General features: G+C 46.1%; 2 protein-coding genes across 3 annotated transcripts; one reads left to right on the top strand and one right to left on the bottom strand.

Moving 5' to 3' along the window:
• The first annotated feature begins 268 nt into the window (after positions 1 to 268).
• gpr75 (G protein-coupled receptor 75) lies at positions 269 to 1,912 on the top strand. Its single transcript, XM_070841620.1, has one exon. The coding sequence runs from the start codon at positions 269 to 271 to the stop codon at positions 1,910 to 1,912; it is 1,644 nt and encodes a 547-aa protein (XP_070697721.1).
• Positions 1,913 to 3,049: 1,137 nt separating this feature from the next.
• On the bottom strand, positions 3,050 to 8,475 carry erlec1 (endoplasmic reticulum lectin 1). 2 transcript variants are annotated; one of them, XM_070841459.1, is made up of 14 exons: positions 8,187 to 8,475; positions 7,970 to 8,074; positions 6,932 to 7,012; positions 6,702 to 6,779; positions 6,564 to 6,627; positions 6,394 to 6,440; positions 6,068 to 6,291; positions 5,784 to 5,925; positions 5,530 to 5,691; positions 5,385 to 5,444; positions 4,899 to 5,023; positions 4,732 to 4,809; positions 4,520 to 4,595; positions 3,050 to 3,970 (listed from the first exon to the last, which is right to left on the bottom strand). In XM_070841459.1, the coding sequence occupies exons 1-14, from the start codon at positions 8,328 to 8,330 to the stop codon at positions 3,899 to 3,901; spliced, it is 1,458 nt and encodes a 485-aa protein (XP_070697560.1). In that variant the 5' UTR covers positions 8,331 to 8,475; the 3' UTR covers positions 3,050 to 3,898. The 2 variants fall into 2 exon arrangements, with proteins under 2 accessions (XP_070697560.1, XP_070697561.1); XM_070841460.1 differs by having other exon boundaries at positions 6,564 to 6,624.
• Positions 8,476 to 11,258: the final 2,783 nt, after the last annotated feature.

Raw genomic sequence — 11,258 nt, 5'->3', positions numbered from 1 at the left:
CATAGCTATAACCTACTGTAGACTGTGCAGCTTCTTATTCATTCACACTAATCTAACCATGCCCTGCTCCCTTTAGGCAGCCATGAATGCTCTGAATGTGATCTGCTGCTCAGTGTGATAACTAACATGTGACTGAATCCTCTGTAGCTCTCTACCAAGGTGGCAGCAATGGCGGAGGCAGCGGAGACCGTGATCATCGTGAGCTCCATCTACACTGAGGACGTTGAAATCGATGACCGTGGGATCCTTATAAATTGTGTGTAATACAATGAACACCACTGTTTCGCCACCGGACCTGGTGGATGTGCCAAGACAGCAGAGCTTCAATGGCACCCTGGGCACCCAGACCCCGTCAGGCTGGGCCGTCATCCACACTGCTACCTTGACCTTTTGCTCCCTCCTCCTCATCTTCATCTTCTGCCTGGGCTCTTACGGCAATCTCGTGGTGTTCCTGTCCTTTTTTGACCCGGTGTTCCGCAAGTTCCGCACCAACTTTGACTTCATGATCCTCAACCTCTCCTTCTGCGACTTGTTCATTTGCTGCGTGACTGCTCCCATGTTTGCTCTGGTGCTCTTCCTGGATGCGAGCGGAGGGGACGGCGTGTCGAAGAGTTTCTGCTTTGCCTTCCACTTGACCAGCTCCGGCTTCATCATCATGTCCCTGGAGACGGTTGCTGTCATTGCTCTGCACAGACTGCGCATGGTTTTGGGGCAGCAGCCCAACCGCACCGCCTCCTTCCCCTGCACGCTGGCCCTCACTGCCCTGCTGTGGACGTCCAGCTTCACCATGGCTGCCCTCCTCACCATGCGAGCGTACCCGCGCAGAGATGGACCCTGCCTGCCCCACTTTGGTCTGGGAGGCGGGCAGGCCAGGGTCGTGTTGTACGTCTACCTGGCAGACTTTGCTTTTTGTGTTGCCGTGGTGTCCGTGTCCTACCTGATGATCGCTCAGACGCTGAGGAAGAACGCACAGGTGAGGAAATGTCCCATCATCACGGTAGACGCCACGTGCCCTCCGCCCCCTCCGCCTCTCATCGCAGCAGGCTTTGAGAGCATGCAGTGCGCCGTTCAAGGCCCGTCTCTGTACCGAAACCAGACTTACAACAAACTGCAGAATGTTCAGACACACGATTATGCCAACAAAACCAGCCAGCCTCTGGTTCCAGGAGCCGCCCAAGGTGCCACCTGCTGTCAGCTGGTGTCGACGGTCAACTTGGCCACAGCCAAAGACTCCAAGGCGGTTGTCACGTGTGTAGTTATTGTGTTCTCTGTGCTGCTTTGCTGCTTACCGATGGGAGTTTCACTGGCACAAGATGTTTTGTCACCAGAAAGTAGCTTTGCACATTACCAGTTTGAACTGTGCGGCTTTGTGCTCATTTTTCTCAAGTCGGGCATCAACCCCTTTGTGTACTCGCGCAACAGCGCAGGCCTCCGCCGCCGCGTGCTGTGCTGTATCCAGTGGGCCGCACTGGGCTTTCTCTGCTGCAAACAAAAGACTCGCCTGCATGCGATGGGGAAGGGCAGCCTGGAAGTCAATCGCAATAAATCCTCCCATCATGAGACCAACTCGGCCTACGTACTGTCACCCAAGCCACAGAGGAGGCTGGTGGACCAGGCTTGTGGGCCCAGTCACTCCAGGGATTGTGCAGGTAGTCCAAAGGCCACCGGTGTGCGCAAACCTCGCCCCCCGAGTACCTCTACACCTATCAACACCCGCATCGAGCCCTACTACAGTATATACAACAGCAGTCCCTCTGCAGGGCCCAGCTCCCCCACCAGCCTGCAGCCTGTCAGCTCTCAGACATTTGCCTTTGCCAAGTCTTACGTAGCCATGCACTACCACACTCACCAGGACGCTCTCCAAGACTTTGAGAGCACCTCAGTGCACCAGATCCCCATTCCCTCGGTCTAAGAGCCGCTAAGCTGAAAGGTTTGGACAATCTCACCGTGGCTTCAGAGGTGAATCAGAAGCCCAGTTTATGTGTTTTGAATCAGTATTAACCTTTTGTTCTCCTCTGCGGTGGAAATACATGGTAAGGTTACGTGAGTGGAAAACTCAAAGAACCAGAACTGGAAGCCTTCATGGACACTAAAACCAAGCAGCAGATATGTAATGAAAGCATCAGCTCCAAAAAGTTATTCCCTGTTATAGGATTGACCTTTTCTTTGACAGATACTGCATTTTCACATAAATCTGCCCCTGTGTTTCGCACGCATGTGCCATTACAACCCCAAGACTCTGTAGGATTTCATTGCAGCCACAGAGTGCAGCTGCTGATGCTGCTGAGCTCTGATATCAGCTGCTGTGGCGTCGCTGTGGCTGCTCTGAAACCCTGCACAGGCCCACACGTGGCTGTCGACGGCATGTGGTCGCACTTTGATGGACTTTTGCTTCTTAACAAATATGTATTTGTGAACCTCATACACTTTTCAACACAATAAATGTTTGGCAAGTGCAGTCGATCGGTGCTTTCACTTTTTGTGTCAACTAGTGCTAAAACAATGCATTGATTAGTCGATTGGCAATAAATTAATGATTTTGTTAAGTGATTGTTTTCTTTTCAAACAAAATGTCAAACTTTTGCTGGTTGCAGCTTTTCAAATGTGAGTGTTTGTCATATAAAACCTGGTGAACCTAATGTCTTTGGGTTTTACTGTTGGACAAAAGAACACGTCTGAAGATGCAACAGATGTTTTGATATATTCATATAAATGAGTGCACTCACACACCTGCTTAGAGTTTAAATGACTGTTGGCCTGGTTGTCAATACAAATACAAATAATACTGTTCCAACACTTTGACTTTTAAACTGTGATGATTGTTTTATTGGTGTAGTTTTTATGTTTGCGTAGTTAAAATAATAGATATATTCTTCAGTTTCACAAGTGGAATAGATGATCCGGTGAGCACAGCGGCAGCACCGTCTGGTGGTCACGGCAAACTACTACAGTAAATGTCCTTTAATGGAGGATCAACTTTATGTTGCTGATTATTTTACATGTCCTGGTTCAGTCAGATGATGAAATCAAGTCAGATGCAAACTATAAATGAGGTTTCAGGTTTTACTTTTATTCGTTGCTGCCAATGCATTGGTTTCCATCCGTGTGGTGATACAGCAGTGATCGGGATCTCAGTGTGCATCTTCATAAAACCACAGAGTACCTCTTCCGAGAACCCACGGACATTCTGTACATCCTACAAGGAAATTTTAAATCAACCTTTCACTTATGTTGCTATTCCACAGCAGCCTCCGATGCATAAGTTACACTCACTCATCCTGGAAATTAACACAGCACACATTCTCACTGCTGCAAAATATTTTCACTTGCTTCCCCCCCTCCTCTCTCCTATCTACAGTACATGTTCCACAGTCAAGCAGCTAATCACACTCACACTCACACACTCACACACACACCTTACAGACAATAAAACCACCATGAATATTGTTGATACCCCTGATGATAACAAATCCCCTGATTCATTTCTCCTTACGACCAATCAACACAAAGTGAAGCATAGATATGAACTACAGGCAATGACCCGCTGCCTTGTGAAGTGAGGCGTCGGCCCCTTTTCTCTGTGTTTTCTCGGCGTCTGCGCTCGCCTGCTGGATTGGGCTGCGATGAAGCTTTGCTCACTGCGCAGGTCGGGGGGGCCGCGCCTGGGGCTGCATGAAGTCCAGCCTCAGGATCAAGTTTAACTTCAGTTTAACCTCGAATTTGGCTTTTAGCGCAGTGTCACGGGCACCTCTCTTCCTCCAACTAACAGGCCTCTGTTGTAAGCGTCCTTTCTCTCTCCTCAAGTGTGCCTCTCTCTCTGTCTGTCCATCCGTCTGTCTGTCTGCCTGCCTGTCTGTCCTCTCCTTCTTGTCCTTCATGTCATATGATCTTTGTCAGTTTAGCTGGAGATTGACAGGAGTCCGTGTTCGTCGGCAGTGTCGAGGATCCTGCATATGACCGGAGACTCAACCTGGGAAAGAAAAAAGAAAAGAAGACACAACACAGATGTCAATCACTTCGAGCGGAGTGCCAATCATCCAGGTCAGCACACTTAGATATCCTCCTCCCCCCTTTCATCTTATGTCAAATAGGCATTGGTTGCCATTTATTTTCTATTTAGTTTCTTTTCTTTTCTTCCCTGTGAAAACGCCTGTCTGTCTGTCCTGTACTGCTGATATCACTTTGCCTAAATCTTGAATAACATTAGAGCACTAACACATAAATGCATCACAATCACAGACCCTTTTAAAGCCAGACATTTTGACTTGTAATGCAGGAAAAGCTCAATAGAAGTGACTCGTGGTCACACCTGTGTTAAATGTCCGCTGTGAAAAAGGTCTGCTCCTCTTATGTTTTTGTAATAAATTGGTTACAGTTTGAAACTTTCCTTTCATGTAGCTCCTGAAACTTCAGTAGGAGTCAGCGCTGCAGCTGAGGCTCAGCATTAACCCGACATGCTGACTTGGAAGCCTGTGTTTGTTTTCAGACACTGTGACTCATTGGTTTGTGGTGAACTTACCCCGAGGATGTACTGACAAGTCTGAGGCTCCAGCATGTAGACAGTGACAGCGTGGGGAGACTCAGACTCCTTACATCTGACAGATGGAAGAGAAATGAGATGAGTGAATCAACTGGAAACATCGGGGGATTGTCTTACTCGTGCGTTGGCTCGGTACAGTGACACTGAACCGCTGCTGCGGTTTTTCCCTCCCCCCTCGACGGTTCACTCACTTGAGCTTGACAATGACCTGCCGGGGCTTCCCCGTCAGGTCACACACGTCCCCGTGGCCGTAAAAGTGGGAGACCAACCTATCACGGAGCAGAGAGAGCGAACGGAGAGAGAAATCAGCACAAGTCTCAGTTTAATCTGCATCCAGGTTAACAATCGGATGACCTACTTGACTTTCTGCACCCCGTCCTCTTTGAGCTGGTAGGACCGGGCCACGTTCTTCTTGGCCCACTCGGTGTGCTCCTCAGCGTTCCAGCTCCCGACCACCACAATGTTCTTCCCTTGCTCTTTATCCTGAGGAACATTTACGTCACTGTACTAATGCCTGAATTGTCTCAGGTCCGGAGCAACACTTATGCAGTTACACATTCGCTGTCAGCTAACTGGCCACCTGTGCTGAGAACTGATTAATCGCTCGAGCAAAGACTGCAAAGGTTCCCCAGTTTCAGCTTCTTAGCTGAGAGGATTTGCTGTTTTCCTTTGTCTATTATAACAACAAACTGAGTACCTTTGGCTCTACAGGCTTCAGGAAACTGACTTTTTAATGAATATAGAACAAACGATTAACTGGGAAAATAATCGACAGGCTGATTAATAATGAGAATAATTGTTATTTCACAGCATAAACTGATGTTAGATATGGAGGGACCCTTACCTCATGGTACTGATGGACATGCTTTCCATAACAGAATTCATATTTCCACCATCCTACCCCCTGAAAAACACACATTAAGATGATTAATAATAGTTGATAATACTGATTAAGCCTCGCTCAGGTGCTACAGACGAACACGCCTCACCCCGTGCAGACAGTAGGAGCCACTGAGGAACTCCTTGATGAGCTGGTCGTCTGTCAGGCGAGAGATGTGAGTGGTGCCGACAGTGACCTGAGTCTGCCCTCCCACAGTCATGGGCTTGTGAGTGGAGGTGAAGGCCTCCTCTCTCACGGGTGGCGCCTCCTCCTGTAACATGTCAAAGGTACAACTGAAGCAGGTGTCGTGGGTGCACGCAGCACTCGCTCTTCCTCCCCGTCACCTTCCTGTGCATGTCTCACCTCTCTGGCCTCAGAGGTGGAGCTGAAAGGCGGTTTGAGCTGCTCCTCTTGCTCCTTGTCCAGCTGGGCGAGCCGCTGAGGCCTCAGAGGGGAGCCTGCCAGAGCCTGGCAGAAGATGGCGTTGACCGGGGACGACTTGAACCTGCAAGGGACACGTGTCAAGTTTGGAAACGGTGAGATGTCAGCAGATATGTCACCTGTGGGGAGTTACATTTCAGTAACAACAGGACACACAGGAACAGACTTTCCAACACCTACAACTGAGCTCTTTGTTAAAATGCTACCTGTATTTTGGGTGAGCACAGAGCAGCGGCGTCAACACCACCACCTCATATTCACAGGTAGTGACCTCGGCGACAGACAAGATCTCATGCTTGGCCTCCGGATGACAGACGTACAGCACGGACGTGGAGCGAGCCTGGTTCTGTTTCAGCACACATGGAGTCCCGTTCCCCATCTCCAGCGAGTAGTAGGGGGTCAGCTGACCTTCTATATTCTTAGTGGGCACCTGGAGAGAGTGACGGAGACAGAACAGAGACGGCGAATGTGAGAACTGACAGCTAGCTTTGCAAAGCCTGGCTGGTTTTTGAGGTTTCAGTATCGTACTTACTTCTGTTTCAGCTGCTGATTTGACTTTTTCTGTCTCTTCAACTTTATCTGAACAAACAAACAAAAAAAAAAGAATTCCAAGCTTCAGCACAAAAAGGAAAAGACTTAATACCACGTTAGAAATAACATAAAGAAAATATACGATGAAGTCACATTCACAAAGACACTCACCTGTCTCTGCCGACTGGCTCTTCTGTGCTGCGTTACCCAGGAAGTACTCCTGAACGCTGATCTTCTGAGGAGAAGTACGTGGTCAACCCTCAGCACTCACGTCATCAGAAAACTATTGCACCCACTCAAAACACTCACCTGACCGGTCTCCTTCTCCTCGTGATACTGTCTTATGTGCTTTCCATGGCAAACCTCATACGTCCAGTATGACTCAATCTGAAACGTTGGCGAGCCGAGAGACACTTTTAAGTTATGCAGGTTTTGGTCACGCTCCACTGACGTAGCGTGAACTCCATCTGAACACGGTTTCAGTCGGAGATAAGTAGGGAAATTAGATGAAAATAGAAGTGAAACAATAGAAGTCTCACCCTGTAGGAGCAGCTGCTTCGTTTGAATAGCGGCTCCAGCAGTTCACCCGGACTGGGCCCGCCGTACTCCTTATCATCATCCTGAGACAATAAAAGACACCAAACAAAGGAGAGAGAGATAAGGCAGCGTGGGGAGGGAGTGTCCGTGAGCACCAGAGCAATAAAGAAAAAAAGTTTAGCAGCGATCTTCCTCTGGGAAAAGACATGAAGTCTACGATGCTGCACCTCAGTCACGCCTTTTTTAGCCGACGTGTTCGGATTTAAATATGCAGCCGCAATGATAAGATGATTAAGGATTAATTAGTTGTCAGATATTAAATTTACATCCAACTATGTGGATTGACTGAGTCATTTTTTTTAAAGGAAAAAAATCTAAATTTCAGCTCCTCAGATGTTAAAAGAATATTATTTTCTGGTTTCTTTCTGCCTCTGTGACAGTAAACTGAACATCTTTGGGTAAAGAGCGTCACTTTGGGAAACAGTGATCAACACTTTTCTCATTCTTCTAACATTTTATGGACCAAACAACTAATTGACTAACTAATAACAACTAATAAATACATTTAGATAGATATAGATAGATGACCACCACCATGAATACAAACAAGTAAGCAAAATAAAAATGTACAAAATGTAAGTAAAGGTAATAAATAACTAAATAAAGGTAATAAATAAAGTGTATTTTATGTATTTTAAATCTTAAATGTAAATTTTAAATGTAAATGTACCAATCCCACTGTTCATCTACATGTTTTCTTGCCAAATGTTGCGTCTAGAACAATAAAAACATGACACAGACTGAAGATAATGACACAGGCTGCACATCTCTACCAGAAAAACTCAAAGACTAATCAAACCTCATCATGTTTGAGGGATGAAGGAGCAGAGTGGTGTCACTTCACCCATAATAACAGGATTAGTGTTAATTACAGTGTGCAGCATCCATTCAGTGGGTCACAGCTTTGTATTAGATGGTAAAAACTTTAACACCTGTGATTAGATCAGTTCCTGTTTGGATGTAAAGCCCACAGCACTCACCTCATCTCCAGTGGTCAGTGAAGGCAGCAGACATTTATACTTCTCCTTCTCGGTGGTTGTCATGATGACAAAGTCTTCCTCCTTGTACAGAGCACCTGTAGGCGGCTGACAGACACACAGACACACAGACAGACAGACAGACGTTAACGTGACTTTGGCTGAAACAGAGGAAAGCAGCTCACTAAGAAGCGGTGTTACTGAAGCAGGGGGGCCATACCATCGAGAATTCAGCACCTGGCCAGGTGATTTTGAAGGGGATTTCGTCCGTGAAGGAGGGATACCCCCCTCTGTTGGCTGAGACGCCGCTGCAGACCTCCAGCAGCCCCCCGAGAAACACCAGCAGCAGCATCCCGGCCGTCATGTCTCCCGTCCGGCTGCAGAGCTCCTACGGCCCGCTGACCCTGGACGACACCAGCCGGCTCCCCTCACACTGACACCGGCCCGAGAGGAGAAGAAGGAGCTCCCTCACAGTCCGAGGAGCTTTGGCAGCGCCGAGAGACGGATGTCAATACGGCGCAAAATACAGGAAGTGAACTGTTTACTTGCCACGTCGAGTTCCGCCTGTGCGTCCGCCTGAAATACCAGCAGCGCCCCCTGGTGGCCGGACAGAGAGCCAGCAGGTGGTAATAATAATAATAATAATTATTATTATTATAATAATAGTAATAATAACAATAATAATAATAGTTAATAATAGTTATGTCCCTCTGTATAGGTTTACTGTGCAGGATAAAATATTTGCTGTGTTACTGATATTTTCAGCTCTTTGTTGCAGCTGTAGTCATTTGAAAGGCAAATGAGTTCTCAGCAGTGACTATAAAGCTGCTGTACAAAGCAAAGTCGTGCTTCATAGCCAAACGTCCACACAACTTTTATTCAAAATGATGGTGAAGGTCTCAAAATGACCTAAAATAAAAACATGTCAGGCTTAACCGTTGATGAAATGTGTATAAAACTGTGAAATCAGATGATTTTTCCTCCCATAAAGCTGTTAAAGTGTTATTTAAAGGTGAAATTTATCATCTGAATTCAAATATGTAATCTATGTGAGTAAATATGGTACAATACAGAGTAACACAGTGTAAATTACAGGCCAGTATAAAAATAGATGTGAAGTTTTAATGGCAGGTTATTCCACAGGTCTAAATCTCCATTTATCTCTTACATTTTCTGGTGTCAGTGAGCAGAGCTGTTATCTATCTGAACGCACACTAACACACAAGGCAACTGGTGATCAACAGAGGGTCAGTCATGTATATATTTCAGAGATCCTCCGAGAGGATTGTTTTCACAGGAAAAACAACGTGTCCTGCTAAATTTCCCCTCATGCTCGGTACTCATGTAGCTGTTCCTGAGTGCAGACCACTGCTCGCCTCAAGCGTTTGGCTCCTCCGTAGTTGAAACGCTCCAGAGAGCTTTCCAGATCATGTAGGCACAAAATGAAGCCTCATCTCTGCCTCCCAGTGGAAGGATCTGGAAGTCTAATTGTGGCAGCGTGCCTGCTGAATACATAGACGCCTTTGGGTGTCTCACAGTTGTTCTTTATGAGGGCTTCATGCAAGAGCTGAGGATGAACAGCATGAAGACACACAGATGAAATATAAGGAAGCTGATTATGTTTCCTGGATGTAATGTTGATGATGATGAGAGCAGTGTCTTCCTCTTTCATCCTGCGTCCAGGAAATGTAACACACAGACCTTGGATATATGCGGTGCAGCGTTTCACTGTCAGAGGGGAAGTGCAGGGACTGATGGAGCTTTTTTTACACCTGTTGGTGGAGCTGTTGACGCGTACAGCAGCTGGGGATGCAGGAAAAAGCAGAGAGAGAGAGATTATAGGGGAGATTTTGAGACAAAGAGTGAGAGGATTAGGAGGAGAAAGGGATATGGAGGAACAGGGAAGGATACAAGCAAGACAGCGTCCCACCGGACCGTCCAGCCTCCATAATCACTCCCCCCTGTTTCTACGGCTCCTGCTCACACCTGTCTCCTATGTACACACCACATATGGATTTAAATATTTATGTGCCCCCTCGCCTGTGTGAGTGCGTAAGGCCTGTACCGTATGTGAGACAGATTACACAGATTAGATTAGATAAGTAAAAGGACACATAAGTAAGAAGACTTTGCTGTTTCCATGGTAACTATAATTTAGCCAGTGAATTGTGATTTATTCTAACTGGGTTATTTCTCCTTTCTTGTCTGATAAACAGCATAAGTAGGAACGATGTATTTCTATAAATCAGAGACTCTAAAACTAGATTTTCTTTTTTTAAACTTTAGTCTGAAAATCTTTTGACCTTGGAAAGAAGTGGAGGAAAAACAAATCTCGACTCAACTTACCGGCTTATTCTGGAGCTTTCGACAGCATCTCGCGGTCCTCCACTGCGGATGCCTTGGAGACAGTTGTCAGTTGCCATGACAACTGAGAAAGCACCGTCTGCTGAGGAAGACCAGGGGATGCTGTAGAAAGCTGTAGAAAAAGGTGTGAGTGCAACCTTAGGCTAACACTCAGCAGTATTTTGGAAAATGAGCTCATTCAGTAGACTTGGAGGAGAAGATCGATAGATTTAGTGTCTGATTAGAGTCTGCGGCCACGTAGCTTAGCACAAACTCTGGACACAGCTAGACAGCAGACTGTGTTTTTACACTTTAACGTTTCCCCATGTTCATGCTGATCTTAGCTAAGCAGCTGTTGGCTCCAGCTGTATGTTATATATATTATATATGTACATTTACCATACGGACATGAGAGTGGTATCAATCTATTTATCGGACTCTCAGCAGGATAGCCAATGCCTTCCTCAAAATGTTGAACTCTTCCTTTAAAATAATTTTTTTTTATATTCTACAGATTTTAAAGCGCACACAGATGACTCATAACATAAATAAAAGAATAATAGAAGAATTATTCACTGTGCATATTTTCCAAAGCACACAGATAAAGCTTTTTTTTCTGTTTTTATATCCCAACTGTCCTTCAGAATGGTAATAATCGACGTCCTGAGACCTTAAAGTAATCAGTATTTGAGATAGATCCAGCCGTGGTGAGTCAAACCTGCCTCCTCCTCAGCAGTTGTTCACAGACTTTTCTGGAGTCTGACTTACCTGAACTCAGCACTTTGAAATGAGCATTTTCATTTATTTCACTGCCATCTATGGGGGGAGCTTGATTTGCATAGATACCTTCCACACACTCTCACCTTATGCATAATTGATACAACTGTCATCTCCCCAACCATAATAACATCATTCCAAAGGGAGCAGAGAGAAATGAATCTTGACATTT

This window comes from Pempheris klunzingeri, chromosome 12 (assembly GCF_042242105.1).
Source record: "Pempheris klunzingeri isolate RE-2024b chromosome 12, fPemKlu1.hap1, whole genome shotgun sequence".
NCBI lineage: Eukaryota > Metazoa > Chordata > Actinopteri > Acropomatiformes > Pempheridae > Pempheris > Pempheris klunzingeri.
This window is presented reverse-complemented; position numbering and strand designations above follow the sequence as displayed.